This window comes from Pongo pygmaeus, chromosome 11, assembly GCF_028885625.2.
Source record: "Pongo pygmaeus isolate AG05252 chromosome 11, NHGRI_mPonPyg2-v2.0_pri, whole genome shotgun sequence".
Classification (NCBI taxonomy): Eukaryota; Metazoa; Chordata; class Mammalia; order Primates; family Hominidae; genus Pongo; species Pongo pygmaeus.
In genome coordinates, this window is record NC_072384.2 from 103,725,744 (window position 1) to 103,748,425 (window position 22,682).

The 22,682-nt window shown below is 40.1% G+C and overlaps 2 protein-coding genes across 60 annotated transcripts in view; one reads left to right on the forward strand and one right to left on the reverse strand.

Moving 5' to 3' along the window:
• The window catches only part of ABI2 (abl interactor 2), a 107,669-nt gene extending 102,312 nt beyond the window's left edge, over nt 1–5,357 (forward strand). For 36 of the 50 annotated variants that reach the window (XM_063648389.1, XM_063648391.1, XM_063648398.1 and 33 more), the window contains one exon: nt 357–784. In XM_063648389.1, coding sequence (XP_063504459.1) covers nt 357–532 — 176 coding nt within the window. In that variant the 3' untranslated portion in view covers nt 533–784. Of the gene's footprint in view, nt 1–356 lie in introns of all 50 variants that reach the window. The other 14 variants (XM_063648379.1, XM_063648380.1, XM_063648383.1 and 11 more) reach the window with 2 other exon arrangements.
• A 2,090-nt stretch (nt 5,358–7,447) lies between these two features.
• The window catches only part of RAPH1 (Ras association (RalGDS/AF-6) and pleckstrin homology domains 1), a 105,497-nt gene continuing 90,262 nt past the window's right edge, over nt 7,448–22,682 (reverse strand). For 8 of the 10 annotated variants that reach the window (XM_054479190.2, XM_054479189.2, XM_063648373.1 and 5 more), the window contains 4 exons: nt 22,367–22,465; nt 21,588–21,708; nt 18,521–18,663; nt 7,448–15,059 (listed from right to left, as the gene is read on the reverse strand). In XM_054479190.2, coding sequence (XP_054335165.1) covers nt 13,077–15,059; nt 18,521–18,663; nt 21,588–21,708; nt 22,367–22,465 — 2,346 coding nt within the window. In that variant the 3' untranslated portion in view covers nt 7,448–13,076. Of the gene's footprint in view, nt 15,060–15,114; nt 15,727–18,520; nt 18,664–21,587; nt 21,709–22,366; nt 22,466–22,682 lie in introns of those variants that run through there. The other 2 variants (XM_054479192.2, XM_063648378.1) reach the window with 1 other exon arrangement.

Genomic DNA, 22,682 nt, shown 5'->3' on the forward strand with positions numbered 1-22,682 from the left:
TATGGTATCTCAGCACAAACTCAAATGAAGAAACAGCCATCTTTCTTGATTCTAGGATTGTGTACCTCTTCAATGAGGTACTTCCCTGTAGGCTCTTAGAAGGTAATCAAAAACACATGTGCTTTTTCCCCATTTGTACTCAATTTAGAGCCTAACATCCCTAGAAAATGGAATTTCATTATATATGACTGGGTATTACTTAGAAAAAAAAACATGTAAGTTTTGGTTGGTGTTTAGAAAGTCACCATGTTTGAGTGCTACAGGATTTGGGAACAGATAGCTATTCACCGGCTTGGTTCTGTCTTTCTAGGAATATTACTGTCTTTCACATCCTGTTTTGTTTTCTTCCCTCCTAGTTGTGGCAATTTATGACTATACAAAAGACAAGGAAGATGAGCTGTCCTTTCAGGAAGGAGCCATTATTTATGTCATCAAGAAGAATGACGATGGTTGGTATGAGGGAGTTATGAATGGAGTGACTGGTCTCTTTCCTGGGAATTATGTTGAGTCTATCATGCATTATTCTGAGTAAAGCTCAGCAGGGCTGTGCTTGCTTCACAGGAATAGTCAGGTCTTCCCAGATTATCTGAAGGCCCTGGGGATTCCACTCCAGTAAAGTAGAATGAAGGATACAAATGATAAAAATTACACTTTTTTTTTGGTTTATTCCCCAGTATTAAAAACAAAGCAAGCTGAGTCTGAACAAATGGATCTTTCTGCCATCATTTGTACAATGCTGAGCTGTCTGGATTGAAATAAAATGACCATTTTTATATATGTCAAAGGTATAACAGCGTAACTGTGTAGCCAAAACAAAATCAGATTAAGACTGATTCAGAAAAATCTGGGATCTTTCTCAGGAATACTGTATACCCTTGGGATTTCTCCTCCTGCAGAATCTGTGGCATTGGATGTTCTTCATTGCCTGTGCTAAGGGGTTAACCTCATGGCCCAGTGGGTACCCTAGCCCCTCCTTTTCTTCCACTTGCATGAAGAGGAGGGAACCAACATTTAAATACCACACTTAACCATTTTTACAATTATTTCAGATGGCTTTTTTCCTCTGTAACACTGTAAATTCTGCATTCTCTCAGCACTTGAGTGCACCAAACGAGTGAATGCTGAACTCACTTGCATCCCTTCATGTTTCTGTTGTGGATTATAAGGATGATGAAATGTGAAAGTCTCCCAACACTCTGAGGGTGGTGAACGATTGCCACCTGTTTGATTTTAATGTGCTGCTGCGTGAGACTGCATTGTTGCTAATGGCCAGTGTACCCAGATGTGAAGTGTGGTAGGCTGGTTCATGTGTGGAGGTGGGTGTGTGAAGTTAGACATGAAGGTCCCTAAGGTTCTGAAGAGACTTGAACTGTGGAAATGCTCTTAGCAGGCATCCCGAACCCCTGCCTTCGGTGCTGTTTTGAGGAGTAGGATCTTGGAGTTCAGACAACTATGACTATCATTTCTTTCACTATCTAGAAAAACGCTATTCTACTTTGGAGGAGAATAGTAGTTATTTTCAAGTCTCTTGACAGTCACTGGGAGTAAAAGGTTTGTTAATGTGCTCTCTGGACATTATTAATGGCCAGTATTAGTTGCTGCTGTATCATTGAGTCGCTTAGCTGTAGAAAGGGTAATACTCTCCTGATTTTGTATGATTGGACTCTTAAGTAGCTGCTGTTAGTCAGAATTAAAACCCACCTCAGACTAAGAATATAATGAATAAGATCAATAGGCCAAAATATGTATCTAATCACATTGATAAAAATTAATATCTTTGACACAATAAAACACATTTCCCCCATCTGTACAATAAATACAGCTTCAAATTCAGTGGAGTCTGTAGGGCAGATGACTTTAATCATCACTACTGTAGTCAGTATAAGAAATATTGAAAAAAAATCCAGGAGGGCTTCTCTCTTTGTGGGTGGTCACTGTGATGGTGGGCCAGCTCCTGTTCAGGTCCAGAGCTGCTAACGTGGGTTCTACTCAGTCCCAGTGACTTGGCCAGAATAGAGCTTTGCCAGGTAACTGCCCTGTGCTAGGTGAAAGGGGAAAAGCAGTAGCTGGATATATTTCAAATGAGGTCTTGAACAAGTTCAGAAAGTGCAACTTGATTGAAAAGTGAACAAGTGTAAGTAGTGTGTGAGAAAATTCAGATGGTGTCGGATGCAGAAGTTAATATTCCACTTATAAATGTTATCTGAGCATAAAAAATCATCAGCATTTAACTGAGACCCCGCTATAGAGTCTCCTTATCAAGACCCTTTGGTTTTAAAGTTGTTTTTTAATGCATTGCAAGTTACAATAGCTATTTTGCTTTTAAATTTTTCCCAGCACTTTGTATTTATTAGCTTTCATTAACTTGCCTCCAGTATACACTCCACTTTGTGCTTTTCTTAGGTCATTTCTACATCCCTTATTCCTTGTTTTCCTGCAGTGTAATGGCCCTGAATGTCCTCTGAGCCTTTAGCTTCATTATGGACCCATACTAGACTATACCTGGATAAGTTAAGCTCTTCTTAGTGTACTGGTCTGTAATTAGAAAAACTGTTTTGAAATTAGATGTTCTCATTATTTATTTAAACAGCTTTTTGCTGAGAAAGCTTAGTGGATTAATGAGGCAGAGGGTGTTTTGAAATCCAATAAATAGTTCCCACAGGCTGGGTGTGGTGGCTCACGCCTGTAATCCCAGCACTTTGGGAGGCCAAGGTGGGTGGATCATGAGGTCAATAAATCGAGACCATCCTGGCCAACATGGTGAAACCCCATCTCTACAAAAATATAAAAATTAGCTGGGCGTGGTGGCACGCACCTGTAGTCCCAGGTACTCGGGAGGCTGAGGCAGGAGAATCGCTTGAACCTGGGAGATGGAGGTCGCAGTGAGCCGAGATTGTGCCACTGCACTCCAGCCTGGTGACAGAGCGAGACTCCATCAAAAAAAAAAAAAAAAAGTTCCCACAGCTCACCACTACAGAAGCAGAGAAGACAAGTATGCAGAAAACAGAGTTGGTGGCGGTCAGCAGGAATGCAGCTGGTCTGTTGGACCCCTACTGGATGGGGGGAGTACAGAAGACACTGGTGAAGTCCTTTATACTGAAGACCTGCGGTTGGGAGCAGGGGGAGTCCATGGGTCTGCTGATTTTTTTTCCCTATTTAGTACTAATGTGTATGTGATCTTTGTTTTACAAACAATACCTTTTGGGTTTTCTGCATATTTTAAAATTTTTGTACAGTTCTGAATTCTATAGATTGTCTTGGAAGGATACTGTGTGCTGGGCCAGGCGCACAGTAATTGGAGACTTTTAATGTATGTAATATTTCATAGATTGCATGCTATTAATCGTCTGTGAGGGTAGTATTTTTTGTTTTATTGTAAGTTTCCCTCATTTTTTTATAAATTAAAAGATGGTATTAGGAATTTCAAATGAATGCAGAAAATCTTACATGCTGTGTACTATTAATATTATAACAAAGACGATCCAAGTCCAAAATCTGACCAATAAAGCAACCATTTTATCAAGATAGAGGGATTCTAATGGGAGAGGGGATTCTTCCCTCCTGAAGTTTGTGTGTCCAATCCCCTTAAAAAAAAAATGAATAGTTGTCTTTTCTTGTCATAGTAATACTCGAAAGTCCATGGTGATATTAATGAAAGTACACTTTATTGTTGCCTTTGACCTTATGGCCAAGGCAATAAATCAGAAACAAAAATAGTGCCAATGTGTCAAAATCTACATCTGAGAGATTCAGCCTCCCATTTGGAATAAATATGAATCTTCTAAGCTATCTTGTTTAATATTTTCCATCATTTAGCTACTTCGTATCTCCCTCGGAGGCGCCTGCTGTTCCCATTTTAGAGTTGACAGTGGCCTGCTAATTTTGTTATGTTCCTAAAAGTTACTGGGTGTGAGACATTTTCATCCCCTTTTTCCTACTGCTGGTGTTTATTATCCAGCTAGAGAATATTTTATACATCTTTACTGTGATGTCTGGACTGTACCTGCGCTCCTTGGCAGTTTATGTTGAAGATAACTAAAGATTTTTCTCTTTGGGAGGCATCAAAATGATTGTAGTTTGCTTTTATCTTTTTATGTTCATTTTCTTTTAGTAGGTTCATTTTCTGCATTAAGAACTGTTTTTATCTTTTACTACCTTTTCTTTTCTCCTTTGTGGAGAGAGCATGACATGTCCTGAAGGTCACCTTTGCCTTTGAAAAAGATTTGATGGAGGAATTCACAGGTGACTGACAAGTCTGAAAAGAATGGGATCTATTCACTTCTGGTCTTTTTGGCTGGGAACTCCTGATTGGTGTTAAGGTGGTAATTTTCCCCCATATGATTTAGAACCACTGAATTTGAGCTAGATGAGATTTTTAAAATTTCTGGTTGTCTCATTAGACTGATGAGGTGAGTTTTCTTCATATGAACAGCTAGTTAATAACAGTGGAGTTCTCACTCAGTGCTCAGTACTTAATTTTCCACTGCACCACAACTGTCTTAACTAAATGTGCTGTATTTTTCTTTAAAAGTTAAGAGTTCTATTTGGTGTTTTCAAGAATATACTTGAAAAGACATGCCATGTTTTGGTAAATACCATCAGAGTTGTGTAAAGGCGTGTACTAATAAGTGCAACCTTAATTCATGGAAATAATCTTCATTTACCCCTCCTAAAACTACACTCAGTATAAACTTTCCCATAAGGTGTGTGCAGTAAAAATGTTATATTAATTCAACACTGGCAGGAGCACAGCACAGCAGCCTTATTGGAGACAGCCTTATAAAAGTGATTAAATGGAGGCATCGAGCTCATTACCTTTAAATTTACTTTGTGCTGACCTTTGTTCCTGTTTTGAGAATCTCATATAATTCTTAAGAAAAAAAAACAATTACAACGAAACGATGGGGCCTAGCTGTGTATAAATGATCCTTGCTGAATATCTTAAGGTTTTTTGTAAAAAAAAAAAAAAAAAAAGAAAAACCAACAAAAAAAGCTTATTTTCACGTTAAAATGAAACCTCTTTTGCAACTTAAGAATTCTATGGAAAAGCAGTTTTTACCATATTTTGTGTCCATGCACCATTTTTCTTAAAATGGCTTACAAAAAAGAATGTAAACAATTTGTGATCTGGCCAGTTGTACTTTTAGCTCCCAGAGGGAGAGTTGGCGGTATTATGAGTTGAGTAAAAACCATCCAGGGGAACTTGAGGGAGCAGTCTGTTGCCAGTAATGTTCCTTGTGTGCCATTAAACCACCTCCAGATGAGTGGAGGAACATCACTTTTTAATTTTTTAATTGTATTTGGAATTGTTGCCGTGTACTAAGAACTTGACCTGAATAAAAATCCCACAAAGTATATTCAGGTGTCTTGTTAACTTATTTATATAAATAACCTTTTTCTAAGGTGGTATCTGAGTTTACTTTAGGGATAATCTGACTTTTCTGTTGCTCTAAACCAGGGAGCTGCCTTTTATTAATTACTGAAGTCTTTTTAAATTTTCAAAGAAAGATTTAAAATGTTGAGCTTTAAATTTGATCTCAAAAGTTTCTCCCCTCAAGACAGCTGTTCTAATTAAGAATTTTATAATCCTGTTTTTGCTCCACTCGCACCTGGGGTTTTCTTACTTTTCTCCAAATCTAAAATCTGTTAATGTACAGGTTTTTTTAAACACTGAAGGAAGGTGGGTGTTGACTAAAAAATATTGCAGACTGGTCAGAAGTAAATCTAAACGACAAACCACTAACTAGCCTGTGCTTTGTTGCTATGAGAGCCTAGATTATAAAAGAATTTTCTAATGATGTATCTGAGGGTAGCAAGTTTGTCTTCACAATACCCAAAATGATGTTTCAGCTTTTCTCACTTTTCAAGCCCATCTTATTTCCTCTGTACCTTTATTATTTTGTTATCATTAGGTAAGGTGAAGAATAATGTAGGAAACAAATATCCAGCTAAAACATTTATGGGTTTCTCGTATTTGTGAATAGGATTTTAGGCGTCAGAGCAGTCTTGTCTCAAAGATAGTATCCAATCTTTTGTTAATGAGCCTATTGCTTGACTCTTTTGGGTTACTTTACTTTGGAATTACACATTTGGTTGAACGGCTTTGTGGATCTGGGGCATATGCCAGTTAAGGGGTATATGCCATGCGTTCTGTTTTCCTGTCAGCCCGTGTACACTGCTGCTTCTGAAGGCATAAGTACAGGTGCAGTTTCCACAACCACGTATGATGGACAGATGGTGAACAAAAGGGGAAGGCTTCCACTTTTTTTGCCCTAGTTTGGTACATAATAAAGTGATTGATTGCAAACACATTATACATTTATACATACCTTCACATGGCAGTCCAACACGTAATTGTGACTCCAGAGATTTGAAACAAAAGGCATTCCTTTTTGTATTATTTGTACTTACTTAGTTTTTCTTTCTTTGTTTAAAGAAGAAAAATCTTTATTTTTTTTTTTTGAGACGGAGTCTCGCTCTGTTGCCCCCGGCTGGCGTGCAGTGGCGCGATTTCAGCTCACTGCAAGCTCCACCTCCCAGGTTTTGCATCAAGTGGAAGCATAAATTTTAAGTCCACATCATCAGGTATTACAAACAACAATATTCCCTGCCTGGACAATGATACCTTTCCCCAATAATTCTAACATTAACACAAAACAGAGCCCAACTCTGTGTAGTACTGTGCATCAGGACCAGTAGGACACCAATGATATGCCCCAGCCCACATCTGGGGCTGGGGTCGGGGAAGGAATGAGTAGGTAATGCATAGGGCACTTTCAGAGCAATAAAATTGTTCTGCCTGATACTGTAATAATGGATACATGACATTACACATTTGTCAAAATCCACATAATGTACAACACAAAGAGTGAATCCCAATGTAAACTATGGACTTTCGTTTTTTTTGTTTTTGTTTTTTTTGAGACGGAGTCTTGCTCTGTTGCCCAGGCTGGAGTGCAGTGGCGCAATCTCGAGTCACTGCAAGCTCCGCCTCCTGGGTTCACGCCATTCTCCTGCCTCAGCCTCCCGAGTAGCTGGGACTACAGGTGCCCACCACCACGCCTGGCTAATTTTTTTTTTTTTTTGGTATTTTTAATAGAGACGGGGTTTCACTGTGTTAGCCGGGATGGTCTCGAGCTCCTGACCTCGTGATCCACCCGCCTCGGCCTCCCAAAGTGCTGGGATTACAGGCGTGAGCCACCGTACCCAGCCAAGAAGAAAAATCTTTAAAAGCTGTTGTCACTTAATCACCAATGTATTTAATGGCCAAATTTCCCTAGTTGGTATAAACTACTCTTAAAAGTTAACAAATAATTGAACATATCAAACTAGTTTATTTACCACACTTAATTTCTTCTGTGTATGGCCTATGTTTTGGGTACCCTGACATGAAACGCAAAACCAGGTTCTTAATGGTGCCGATCCACAAACACTCAAAGTCCCCATGTTTAAATGAAATCTATGAATTTTTTTATTAAGGATTTGATAAGCTGACATAATGAAAACATGTAACTGAAAAACATTTACACTGACTGTATGACTAGTGTGCTAAGCCATTACAATAGTTTACTGACATAACTGGCAAGAGTAACTTGGAAAATAACTTAATCCAGCAGAACAAAAACATCCTCAGTAGTACTGAATATATCTCTCTCATATATATATCTATATATATCTATATATAGCTTTGCACAATCAGGGAGCAAGGCACATAATGAAATGAGCATACATTTATGCAGAAGAAAATAATAGCAACAAAGCTGCAAGAAAAATTGTAACTTCATCTTCACTGAGCTGTGCACAATCCTTTGAATAATAATGTCCTCTACCTGGTACATTATAATGAAGTTCCTTGTCTTTTTCATGCTTTAAAAAAGTATATTTCTACATTGTATCTACTTATGGCAAAGCTCCCACAGCCTACAAGTTGGTGTGAGCCTTGACTCTTTTTTTAAAGAACTGAGGGAGGGAGCAATCCCAGTTAAATATAATGTGCAATTCTCCTTTAACAGTAAACAATGTTTTTACAACACTTAGCACAAGCTAATTTTATCTTAAATGTACATCTCTGTAAGAGTTCACTAGTGGCTGATAGTAAAATGAAGCAAAATTATTTGAAACATTCCAGTTAATGCTTATTTTCTAGAAGGGGTTATTTTACAAGTAGCAAAAAAAAAAAAAAAAAAAAAAGTAGGAGGTGGGGAAATATGAAAAATGGCAGTTTTTGGTATTAGGTTACAATAAATTTAATGAATGGACAGTTTGCAAAATATAAGGGTTTCTCCCCCTTTGGTGCTGCAGACAAGTTTTACTGCCTAAGACGTTGAGGCTTTAACAATCATGAGCTTGGTATTAGTAGCCATCCATGATAAACATAATTACTTCTCAACTTAACCATCTATAAAATATGTAGTGTTCACCATCACCCTGACTCAATTCACTTCTCTAAATGTCTTTGGTAGAAAGCAGCCAGACCCCATGTGGGTAGTGATGTCTCTCGTGAGACACTTTTCATTTCTGCCAAAACTAGACATACCACCTTCCTTTACTTTCATTAGCACCTCAAAGTTTGCTTGCTGGATTTCTTTAAAAATATTCTGCCAAAAGAGTTGAAGGCACTGGGGGTTTACAGCAAGTATTTTCTCTTTAAAACGGTTTATTACTTCAACAAGCAAAGAGCAAACCAACTGGAGAAATGTATGTTTTTTCTTTTTATTTATCAAGTTTCATTCTACAGCTAAATTTCAGATTTCTTTTACATATCGACCTTGCAAGGGCATGGTAAGAACTGAGCACTTGTTTTATTTGAGGGATAAAGGTGTTTGAGGGATAAAGGTATTTGAGGGATAAAGGTGTAGAAATTTTCTCTTTGAATTTTAAAAGGAAAGGCTGGGTACAGTGGCTCATGCCTGTAATCCCGGCATTTTGGGAGGCTGAGGCAGGAAGATCACTTGTGGCCAGGAGTTTGAGACCACCCTGGGCAACACAGTGAGACCCCCATCTCTACCAAAAAAAAAAAAAAACCTTAAAAGATAATAGGTATCTAATTCTTTTATACTTGCATTTCTCTTTGGATCAAATCTCAACTTTGTGAGAGGTCATATATTTCTACAGGGTTAGGAGTACCCTGCATAATTTATACAAATGTAAAGTGTATATTAAAAAAAAAAAATCAAAGTGAAAGGTACCTGCAATCTAAAGGGTTTTCTTCCCCCAGACACAGTCACCCTCTCATCAAGCGTGTGACACAATTATACCTATTTTATGAAAAGCAAGGCATCACATTGATAACCATACAGGATCATATGGGTTTAATTGGTCTAAACTGGAGTGGGATTAAATCAGTTATAATTAGTTAGCTCTGTAGGTATACGAAAAACTTTTGGTAACGTACAAAAATAGGAATGGGTTTTTTACCTGTTTGAAACCACTTTGTGTTTATAACAAAATTACTTTTAGCTGAGGAACAAAGGTGACAGATTTCTGTTGGTGGCTGATAGTCAAAGCAGACCAATCCACACCATTACCTGAAATATTTTTCAGGCTAATTTATAACTTTATGGATTTCCTTGATACAAGTTTATTAGTTTATTCTCCATATACAAGTTTATTCTCCCAGAATAGCAGCAAATAAAACTTGAATTGGATGTACAGCTCCTAATAACCTTGACATCAAAGTTGTCGCTTGGTTGGAATTATTATGATCCCCCAATTTAAATTTTCTTGATAAACTCAGCGTTGTTTTCAGTGACAAGAAAACATACATGGAAAGGGGACCCAAGACAGTTCACCAAGATAGTTCACAGCCCTTTGCAGGACATGCCTTTGGTGGGCGGGAGCACCTAGATTTCAGAGGACTACAAAATGCCATGTTTACTTCGTTTGAAATTTTCTGATGAAAAGTCTTTTGTAACTTAACATTCTACATTCTTTTTCATTTAAAAAGTCCCAGAAATTTAAACTATCCAATTTACAACTAAGGGGGTATCTGTAAAAACCTTAAGAATAGTTACTCTTCCCAAGAGAATTACAGCATCTAAGGCGGGGCGGGGGAAGCATTTGAGCAGTAAAAGTCAAGCTGGTAAAATCCAATACAGAATATCTAATAAACCTTAAGTTATTTTACTGAGAATAGATTCTGCTGCCCTACAGCATTGGTGCCAAAACTTTAAGCATAGAGTGATTCTATTTTGAAATTATCTCTAGTAGAAATTAAGAGTGTCACCAATTAAGCAAGTCACTACCTCTAATAAGCACCTGTTTGCACTGCCCTCAGCAGCAGGATGAGTTAATCCATGCTGTTCACTTTTCAGTACAGCCAAGTCAACTGCACAGACTTGAAGCAGCCAAGCTGGGTGAGAGCTGCAGAGCAGAGGGCAGTGAAAGAAGGCACAGTACTAGTGTCATCCGGCAGTAGATGCTTTCCATGAATACACCAGAGAAAAAGAGCTACAGAAATACAGTCTAGGAAAAGCTACATCCCAACAAAAACCCAAATTAAAGAAAACCCACTAGGGAGTAAAACAGAAGTATAAAGTCACTTTAGTGGTTTTTTAAAATTCAGTTCATACATGAGGTTAAAACATTTTTAATAGCCATTTCTGTCTGTGGAGGAATGTAAAGGGAAATGGCCTGTTGTCAGACAAGCCACTGGATTGGGGTTAAAATGACAGTCTCCTCCTCTAGCCTTACTCTCTTCCTGGCATCATTAGTGTTCAAAAGGATGTCTGCTCTTCCAGGAAAACAGACCAGAAGCATCTGTTCAGGATGGCTATCATCAGGATTGATACAAGCAAGAAATTCCAAGAAATCCTGCACTGAAAACACAGAGGCTGTTGTTTTTGGGCTCAAATCATGGGTGAAAAAAGGTTGGGGGGTACATTTTTTCCCCCTCAAGAAAAACTGAAGTTGTCTACCTTCTCATAAGAAAATCACCACCACAATAAAACTCAAAACCTCAGGGATGAATACTTTGATAACTGGATTCATATTCTTATTAACTCTAACCCACAAATATGGGTGCCCCTCAAACTATAAAACTGCAGGCAGAAGACTATGAGAAATACATTCATGAATCACAGCGCTTGGCAATCTACTCAAACATTACCCAAATTTCTGTGCATGCTTAAATTAACAATGCAGATGTGTTAAAGATCACTTCATAAATATCAAACACAAAACTTGGTAAACAATTTGAAAGACCCAAAAATTAATGGCACATATTGCTCCATAGCCACATGAACATACTGAACAATATTCTGGAGATGTAGCAATGGAGAGGTGCTGTTCATTCTCTGTTTATGATGCGGTTTTCGTGGAGTGTGAGTTATGCAAGACTTGAGTATACTGTACTAATTAAGCACTTTTGCTCATTCTAGAATTATTTACCATCTCTTCCCCCACTTTACTGGCATCACTTTTTCCTTGTGGGACAATGTCAACTGATTTCTGCAGTTTGCATTGGTAATCATTAACAATAGGCACAGACTTTCATTACAAGATGTGCCCCCCTTATAAGTGCTGGGATGGCCCATTTTTATTCTCTTGTTTGGGAGCTGCTCTAAGATTGTTTTATTCCTAATAGTCCAATTTATCATAAGTTGATAAGACAGTACTTATTTCTCTCATGTACCAAGGAAAATTCACAGAAAAAAGCATATAGAAGTATAGTGTGTCATTAGAGCACTGACTCCATGTTATACCAAACTGCACATGCACCAAACATAATGTCAGTTACTGGACTTGGACTGTCCCACTCCATCAGAACACCTAGTAACCTGAACTAATCACAACCAGGCTGCAGTCAGCAAGGGTCCTGGTAGCCCCAGTAGCTATAAATGAAATTGTCTTCCCTCTCCATGTAGTCCCATACTTAATGAGTTTTTTGTATTACATATTATAACCCATATATAACCAAATTAATGACACCTGTACAGGGGCCAGTTTTGTTCTCTCATCACCCTTCCCTTCTATAAAGCAATGCTCAAAAAATGCATTTTAGAAAATGATTTTGTTTTTCGTAATGATGCACCATATTGGGGCACAGGATGTGTATATTTCGTATACTAATTGTCTACAGATATGTAATAACATCTACCTAAAGCATATATTTTAAGAAGGTAACTGGTGACCCAAAGACATACTGGGACAGAACATTACGGAGATAACTGTGTTGTCCATCCTCTTAAAATCAATCAAAGTGAGGATCATGAAGCCAAGTTGATAAAGCTTCATAAAACAGTACTAAAAGGGAACTATCCAGAATTATAGCACTAATTATCCATGTATTGTAGGCAAAGAGCTTACCTGTCAGCACATCCTAAATGTGGGTGGATCACTGCAGCAGTACTGCAGCTAGAACAGCTGAGTTAATTACGCCATGTATTTACTTTCTATGCACAACCACATACAGATGATGTCTGTGAACATTTCCCCATCCTGCACTAGTTACCCGTTCTATGAAGCTGAGAGATTTTCCTGATTTAAAGTGCCCCTTTATGTATAGCAATGAAGTGTCAGTCAAGCAATTCTAACTTCAGCCAACTGGGGAAAAACAAACACAAAAGCCTTATAGATACACCAAACATTCTGGTGACTTTTCTCAACCAGAAATAGCACATTGTCCATCTATTCCTTAGTTATATAATACACAACATGCACGAATAGGCTACACATGGACAGACACTTATAAATACCTTCCAAATAAGTGATTAGAAGTTTTTGGTCCAATCCACATGATATAGAAATCTTAAGAGACAACACACATCCCCTTCTATGCCTCTTCCACCCAAAATACAGAACACCCATTTTCAGATTAGGAGAGAAAACGAATAAATAGAATAACTCTCAGCTCTCTCTCTATATACACATACACATACATATATGTATACATATATACACACATACACCGTACAGCTCTGTGTACATGCACGTGTACACACACACATACACACGTAGCTGGACACTACCTGAATAACATCATACCAGGAGGCTCTGAACACCTGAATTCACAGATGATCAGGTGAGCTGATTGTAGAAGTGATTACAGATATCATGAAAATAAAGTCCTATGGTGGCTACCAGTCTCTGGACAGCTTGGTGCTCTGGTCTCTTTTGGGGGGAGCAGGAGGGGGTCCTCTCCGCAACGTTGCATAACCTGATATATGACTGCCTCCGTAACCAGCCTTCTGTTGATCAGACAGCAGTTCAGGGGGTGGCGGAGGCAATGCCATATCATCCATGGTGGCTGTTGGTTCTGCTCTGGACATGCGAGAGGAGGAGAGCGAGCCGTGCCGAGTGATGGACTTTCGTTGCAGTGTCCTGTTGAGGTCAGCCAGGAATCCAGGCTGGACACTAAGGCTGGATTTGGGAGAGGTGGGCACTTGTGGCACAACTGTGGCCATTGTTGGCTGCTCAGAAATCTCAGCTTGAGTGAGGCGGGTGCTATCATTCCGTTTGGGTCGTGTCGGTGGAGGGGCCTTCTTCACTGACATTTTAGACCATGGTTGTGGTTGAGGATTAACGACTGCCACTTTTGGAGAGGTGTTTCCCGAGAAAACTGCTGGAATCTCAATGGGGGGCAGAGGAAGCTCTGTTTCAGGTGGAGGGGGTGGAAAATCAGAATCGGATGGAGGAGAAGGAAATTCCACCACGGAGTCCTTTCCACGCCCACTCAGAACAGGGGCTTTTGCTGACACACACCCTTGTTGGAGAACTCCAGGAAGGTTGACTCCAGAAAGATTGAGTTTTCCAGGCTTGGGGGGTGCTGCAGGAGGTGGTAGGGTCTCCTTGCTGGGAGACCCTGATTCTGCTGGCGGTGTAAACTTGCTGACTAGACTGTCCACCGAGGGTCTCTTGGGCTCGGGGTGTTCTGCACCGCTGCTGGATTTAATGCTGGAGTTGCGCTGTGGGGTTGGGGGTGGTTTCTTTCCCCCAGGGCTGGATGTCTTACTGGTCTTTTTGCCTGGAGATCCACTTTTGTCAGGGGTAGGAGAAGCTGTGGGTGGAGGTGGTGGTGGTGGTGGGGCTGGGACAGGTGATGGGGGTGGAGGAGGAAACACCAGGCTGCTTTCAGGAGGGGGAGGAGGGAAGTCCGGAGAAGGGACTGGGATGGAGCTGGGCTGCCACTTGGGCTTTGCTTTTACTGCAGGCGGAGACTGTGGAGCTACATTTGCTGGGACAGGCTTTAAGGGCTGAGATTCCATGGCGGGGGGAGTTGGAGGGGGTGGAAACTGGCTGGCTATCTGCTTCACAACCGAGGGCACCGGTGACAGTGGAGAGGGAGGGGGTTTTGCACAGAAGCTCTGTTGCTTGGGTAATGTTGGTGGGGGTACTGGAACAGGAGGGGTAGGGGGAGAGGGTGGAATGTAAGAAGCAGGGAAAGCTGGCTGCTTTTTTGCTGGGGGCACTGGAGGAGTAGGTGTGGGTGGTACAGCTTGAGTCACAACAGGTGCCACAGTCTTGGTGCTGGTTGGTGGGGGGATGGTCACAAGGGGTTTTGGGGGAGCTTGGGGAGGGAGGGGTGCAGGGATAGGAGGAGGTGGGGGGGGTGTTGGGGGAGCCACCTGAGTAATATGTTGAACTTGATGGATCTTCAGTGGAGGAGGCGGGGCACTGAACTGTGGAAGGGATGGGGCACACGGTGCAGGCTTTAGCTGGGCCATGGCAGAGCCTGGGGTTGGGGGTGGAGGAGGGGGAGGGGGTGGTGGAACAACTCCATTGGGGGGTACCAGGATCTGAGGCTTCACTGACTGTGGCTGCATCACTGGGGGTGTTGGCGGCTTAAATAGGGCCCCTGAATGCTGAGATGCATTCTGTAGCCGTGTTATTGTGCTGTACTTGACGAACATTGGGGCCGCTGAGCCTGCAGAAGGTGCAGACTGGCTGGGGAGTGGGGGAGGAGGGGGGGGTGGTGGGGGTGGTGGAGGAGGAGGTGGGGGTGGTGGAGGAGGTAGAGGTGGTGAAGGCTGTGAAGCAGTGTAGGGGGTGACTATCTTAGGTTGCGGGGATAAAGGGGGCACAAGTGAAGTGTAGGGCCGATTCATAGACTCCATTCTGGCCTAAAAGGAGTATAAAAAGGGAGTGGGAGAGAGAAAAACACAACAAACAAAACAGTTACAGAGGTAAGCTTTGATTGTGTAAAACTAAAAAGCAGGGAGTCTGGGATATGCATGAAAAGGATGCAGAAGTTGGTGGTGATCATAAAGATGGACAATGTCAGGAAGGCTAAAATCTGATTCTGTGGGCAAGAAGGAAACAGAAAACTTGTTTTACCCCACAGTAAAATAGCTAGACCATCTAACAATCTAGGAAAAATGTCCAGTTGCAAAAGCTGTTTGAATGGTGACAGGATGCATGACTTCTGACCTTGGCTGTATGACTTTGACACAGCCTGCCCTAAATGGAACCCTCTGTGGTGGTCCTCTGAGCACTGGACTTGCAAGGGGAGATGTGATGGCTCCAGTTCACCTTTCAGTCCATGACTGCATCCATATCAAGCAGATGCTACAACTGGGTTTAGGAGGGCTTCCTGGTGGAATGAGGATGGCTTTTTGATGCTAGTAAGCTGACACAGGAGAGTATGAGAATGTTGAGCAGGCGTGCACAGTCACACAGGAATGAATAAGCTTGACACACACACTCGTGTTCGTGTGAGACAATTGCATCCAACATGCACAGAAGTCCAGCAATGCAGGTAAAGGGGGGACATTCTTTACATTTGTTTTACTGGAAAATACATAAAGAAATGCTTTGTAAACATTATAGCAAAAGACTGTAAAAATATCATACAGAAAAAGCCGGAAGAAATTAAGAGGAAGCTCTGGAAGGCTAGAATAAAGAAAATGTATCAAGAAATGGAAGCTAGCATTTGCCAACAACGAACCCATCTGGGTAGCTGAAATGATCACATCTGGTAGTTTATTTCATGGAGCTAATCATGCATGATGGTGGTTCAGGTACTTTGAAAAGAGGAAAGGAAGGACCCTTGTTTTAAAAACTTTAGGTACATCTTTTAGGCTCTTTGAACAAACTTTGAGGATCCAAGATAAACCATTTGTTTTCAATTATGAATGACATCGAGAATGCATGGGTTAGTGAACTAGAAGGCTCATTATAGGGCTGAATTCTAATGGCCATCAGGACATTCACATGTTTCTTTTAAAATTACACAAAAAGATTAGTCTGTGAGATTGCGTTACAGGCGTCACCGAGGTTAATGTGTTTCCAGAGAACAACCCCTGACCTTAACTTGACCCTGTCTTGGCTGCTTCAGGGGCGCACGCCTTAGCTGTGCTGGCCTTCTCATTTGGCACCTGAGACTGAGGTAACAGGAGAAGAAACACAGTGATCAAGCCTTAAATCATTACTGCTGACAGCAGGGTTCCTACTCTTCTGAAACTCTGTGCAATGATGGACTTTGCTGCTTAATCACAGAACATTTTGGGTCTGTGATTTTGTTTTCCTTGGCCTTACACATAACTAGGTTCTATAACTTAAAATGCACACGGATCTCACCATTAGTAATTTGGTAAGGCAAAGGGGTTTTTCTTTAGCCATCTGAATTCTGTAAACCAACTTCTCTAGTACATTTTTAGAGTACTAGCTCCATCCAAATTGATTAAATGGGGGAAGGGAGAGAGAATTATTTCTTAGAAGTTTGAGTCTCTAATAAGGGAGTTAAACTCAGTGTTTTGAGAATTTAGATCATTAGAACCAATTCTCAAATGTTCATTTCTGAAGGAAAGGGCTTCACCCCCACGTGGTGCTACTAAGGCCTTCTCTACCCTGCAGGAGCCCAGTTAGTGAACCACATATGTGAATGAAGGAATAAAAGGAAAAATGTCCATTTATTCTCATTCATGAATGTACCTGTATAAGTGATTCAGACCAAAAGCACCCCCCACCAAAAAATTAGATAAATAAATAAAAACAATTCTTAGTAAAAATAAAATAGTTGAGCCCAGGGTGCCACTGGTTCCTCAATGACGGAGTGACCTCTTGCATACTGAAATGGTGACTAACAGCCAGGACACATCCTTGCCTACACAACTACAGATGATGTCTGATAGAAGGCCATGATGTCTTTCAAATGAACTAAAGAACCTATTTTCCTAATTATAGTCTTGCAATAACTATACTCATCCTTCAGTCTCACTGCACAATCTACTATGCAAGGCTCAGGAATCCAAAACTTTAAGGGAAATGATTTTAATTTAGTCTTCCACATAAAGTATAATTTGAAAAAATTCATCAATGCCCAAAGAAATGGCAAAAGCATTAAAAAAAAAAAAAAAAAGGTAAGAAATGAGTCTGAATAAATTAACCAATAAAGAAATAACTGGACTGAATATGGTGGCTCATGCCTGTAATCCCAGCACTTTGGAAAGCCGAGGCGGGAGGATCGCTTGAGGCCAGGAGTTCGAGACCAGCCCAGGCAAAATAGCCAGACCTTGTCTCTACCAAAAAATAAAAAACTAGCCGGGCATGGTGGTGTGCACCTGTAGTCCCAACTACTCAGGCAACTACTTGGGAGGCTGAGGTGAGCAAGAAAGCCCAGGTGGGAGGATCATTTGAGCCCAGGAGGCTTAAGTGAGCCCTGATAACACCACTGCATTCCAGCCTGGGTGATGGGAAAGGGAGAGGGAGAGGGAGAGGAGGGGATGGGGAGAAGGAAGGAAAGGAAGGGAAGGAAGGGAGAGAAGGAAGGGGAGGGAGGGAGGGAAGTGAGGGGAGGGAGGAAAGGAGGGGAGGGAGGAAAGGAGGGAAGGAAGGAAGAAAAGAAAAAGAGAGAGAGGCTGGGCACGGTGGCTCACGCCTGTAATCCCAGCACTTTGGGAGGCTGAGGCAGGTGGATCACGAAGTCAAGAGGTCGAAACCATCCTGGACAACAGAGTGAAACCGTCTCTACTAAAAATACAAAAATTAGCTGGGCGTGGTAGCATGTGCCTATAATCCCAGCTACTCGGGAGGCTGAGGCAGGAGAGTCGTTTGAACCCGGGAGGCGGAGGTTGCAGTGAGCTGAGATCGCGCCACTGTACTCCAGCCTGGCAATAGACTGAGACTCAATCAAAAAAAAAAAAAAAAAAAAAGAAGAAGAACTAAAAAAAAAGAGACAGGAAAGAAGAGAGAGAACTGTAAACAGCTTCTCTAGAATTTAGGGCATTTGCAATAGATGGTGTTTTGCCATCCAAACTGCTTAAGGGTGGAAAGGAAGAAATTGTTATTTCTTAAAAATCTGAGTCACTGATAAAAGAATTAAACAAACTGCCAGGTTTTTTTTTTGTTTGTTTGAGATTTTAAGTCATTAGAGCCAATTTGTAAATATTCATTTCCAAGGGGAAGTCAAATCAACAGGTCTCTCTGAACTGTCTTTACCCATTACAATTAGGAAGATTGAAAATTAATAAAGGAGACTGAAATAAGGCCAAATAAGATCCCTGATAAAGACATAAGAGAGCAACAATTTAAATCCAAAAGAATACCACAGAATTTTCAATGTAAATTAAAACGAAGCTGTTACCTTGCTGGACTCTTCCAACTGAGTGCCTCGTTTCCAGGCTTCAGAGAATATGGAGCTCACGATGCTCTGGGAACGGACGTGTCCTGCTGGCTGGGTGTCAGAAACTCCACTATCAGACTGATTGGAGTGATTTGACTGAGACTCTGTTTAAAATAGTGTTTTAAACACAGGTTTAAAAGAGTCAGTATTCTGACAGTATTCATATGTATGTCTAGTTAGATCTTTTACACAAGGTCAAGTGCTGTGTAGAACAGTACCAAGTTATTTTACTCATTTCATCATAAACACAGCCAGTATTTTGTACTAGAAAACTTCCCTTACCTTGGAATTAATAAGAAATCTCAGATTAGTTTTAAATACTTCACCATGAGAGACTGATAATTATAATAAATGATTCACATAACATTATTGGTATCCTGACACCCAGTCTTGCATGAAATCAACTCTAAACAATAAAAGAATTAATGAACCATCAGTAGAGGAGTCTCTCAATCATGTCTGCATTACATTGAAAATCAGCCTTTTTAATACCCCTGCCCTAAGGTCACCCCAGAATTGTAACTTAGGAATTCGGATCTATACACAATGATTATTTCCTTTTTTCTAGCAATGAGCAATACTTAGAATTTGACCCTCTAGTGGGAAGTGTGTTTCCTAGGGGTTTAGGTATTGGCCCCATAGGGTGGCAGCTGTGCTGTATCCTGGCCTGTCAGCAAGGCACAAAAAAGTTTTGAAAGGAGTGGGGCCTGGTGGGAATGTCTGTGAGCATACAGTGTCTCTTTGCCGCCTGAGCGAGGAGACTGAGGTGGGAGGATCATTTGAGCCCAGGAGACTTAAGTGAGCTATGATAACACCACTGCATTCCAGCCTGGGTGATGGGAGAGGGAGGAAGGGAAAGGGAACCATGTTCTGGAAGGGTTGTTGGTTTTTTTGTTTTTTTTTTCCATTTTAATAAATATTTTCTTAGAATAGTTTTAAGATATCTACATATTAGATATTTGAATATTAGAACAGTTTTAGCACAGAATTCCTACATAGCCAGCATCCAGTTTACCCATTTAGCAATATGTTTGGTTTTAAAGAAATTCTCCTTTGGGAAAAAAGTGTCCTTTTTAAATTTTATTCCCTTTTCCCCATTATTAACATGTTACATTACTATACTACATTTGTCACAACTAAGGAAATGTCCTGCTACTATTAACTATGCTCCACACTTTATTCGGATTTCACTAGTTTTTCCCTCATGTGCCTTTTCTGATCCAGGACACCACGTTACAGTTAGTCATCATGTCTCCTATAACAGCTTCTCAGAATTTCCTGTTTTTGATGACTTAGCTTTGAGGAATAGTGGTCAGGTATCTTGTAGACTGTCTCTCAGTTTTGGTTCGTCTGATGCTTCTTCTCTTGATTAGTCTGTTTATGGAACTCGGGGAGGAAGATCATAGAGGAAAAAAGCCATTCTCACACACTATGTCAAAGGTCCCTATAACCAATATGACTCAGATATTGACCTTGACAACATGGTTGTGGCAGTGTTTGTCAGGTTTCTCCACTGTGAAGTTACCCCTAATCCCCACTCCATAATCACTGGAAGCAAGTCACTAAGCACAGTCCACACTTGAGGATTGAAGAGGTAAGCTCCACTTCCTTCAGGACAAAGTGTCTTCATAAATCATTTAGAAGTCTACACAAGACAGTTGTCTCCTCTTCCCCATTTATTTATTCAATGATTTATTTACATCAGTATAAACTCATGGATATTTATGTCCATGGGTTACAATCCTATACTACATTACTTATTGTATTGCTCAAATTGTTCCAGCTTTGACCTTTGGAGCTCTTTCAGACTGGCTCCTCTGTGTATCCCTTTGACATATTCTCATCTTGTGTTTTGTGAGACAGGGTCTCCTTCTGTTGCACAAGCTGGAGCGCAGTGGTGTGATTATAGCTCACTGCAGCCTTGAACTTCTGGGCTCAAGCAATCCTCCTGCCTCAGCGTCCTGAGTTGCTAGGACTATGTGTACTACCAAGTCTGACTAATTTTAAAAAAAAGGTTGTAGAGATGGGGTCTTGCTGTGCTGCCCAGGCTGGTTTTGAACTCCTGGGCTCAAGCGATCCCTTAACCTAGGCCTCCCAAAGCACTGGCATTACAGGCGTGAGCCACTGTGCCTGGCCCTACTGTCGTTTTTTAAGCATTCCCTTACTTTCTGGCATTACAAGATGCTCCAGGCTCATCTTGTATATATTTGCTGCTGCAGCCCTATAATTAGCCATTTCTCTGAGAGCCTTGGTTTCTTTTTTTTTTTTTTTTTAAGAATGGTATTAGAAACCATGATCTATTTAAGCAGCATCCTTGGCCAAAATTTAATAAAACAAAAAAACAAAAGGAAACCTCTATGATCTAGGGACTGGGTATTCTCATTGTTCCTGGGGTATCACTGTTTCTAGTCCTCAGTGGACAGCACTAGGAAATGTATGTGTATACACACATTCTAAATTTGTTTTTACTTAATAGAGATGAAATAGAGTCATACAGCTTTTAAATATACTACTAAAGTTATTTCTTTCATCGCATCCAATGCAAAAATTTAAAAATTCTGCTTTTAGATGACATGGATCTCATTCATGAAACATTTTGAATGGAAAGAAGATTTATGTTAAGATGTAATCATAGCACGCACTTGTTTAAAGGATATAGGAATTTGAAGGAGTGCAGCTTCTACATGGATTCTGAGTACAAAGATTCTTTCCAAGTAATGTTTTATCCCAAATAATGCATTAACAGTGTCCAGCAGTATGTATGTTTTGAATAAATTTTATAAATATAAATAACAAAACTGGCTTTAGAAATCTATATACTGATTTTTCATTTCAAATACATTTGTGAACTAGCCCATGACACTGTACCCTCTAGCAATTTTTAAAAAGGCATCTATTGATTATAATTTAGGAATTAAGTATGGCTCCAGTTTTTAAGAATCAAGTTGAAATTTCCAGGTCTACTATCAGTCTCTACAGAGACCTTCATATTAATCGCAAAACAGTGCTTTGAAGCATTTTGAACTACCTGGGATGCTGGAAGAACTGGATCCTGATTTAATGCTGGAGCTGGATAAGGAAGTCCAATCATAGGCTGACTCTGTCCTCTTCAAGGCTTCTTGGTAGTTCATATAGAGCTGCTTCCCATACTAAAGAGAAGACAGGAAATGGTGACATCTAAACGTTACTGAGTATGATACAGAAGGATAAGGTAAAATGGGGGACATATTTCTGTTTACTGATTGATGGTCTGTATTAAAATTAATACCTATGATACTTCAAAAATTCCTCTAATACCATAAATTATAATCTATTCTTATTTCTCCTCATTTTTAGAGGGGCAGCAAGAAGTCAACACTTGATTCTGTTCATTATAAACATTAATGTTTTTTCACCCCAAATTCTTGATCCAAGGGCAGCTTTTTAGCACTCTTCAGGATACTGCTCCAAATGTGGTTGGTAAATGATCATTAATTAAAGTAATTTAATTTTTCCAAAACTTACTTTGCTTAGGCTAAACTCTACCATTTAAGAATCATATAATGCATTCTCCAAAGCCAAAATAAATCACTTTGATACTACACAAGCTTTTACCAGCAGTATTATTCCAAGTATACCAAATGTTAAAAGTTTATCCCTATAAACAAGGAAAAAAGACAATATTTAAAACTTGAAACTTGGGCCTGAAAAACCTAGGCACTGGCAAATCCATGAACATGAAATAGTCAGAATAGTTGTCATGACAACGAAAACTATATCATCGACAAACACCTCATTATTCCATCATCAAATCAAAAGGAGACATGCCTTTGCAATGCGGATCCCATTGACCCACTGATGCAGTGTCCTCACATCATCACAACAAAGGTATTTGATATATTGAGATTTCTTCTGGATTTGTGGATGCTGCAAGATTAAAGACAAAATCCAACTAAGTCCCTTGGAGAACTAAAGAAAAACAAACTTTATCAAAGCTTAAACATATCCTGACAAGTTATAGGCCATTAGAGTAATGGCCAATACATTTATGCTTCTTATATGGCCATAAGGCCAAATAAAATAGCCCATAAGAATTTTTACAAAGTAATGAGAAAGAAACTTTTGTGAAATTTTAGGTCAAGAT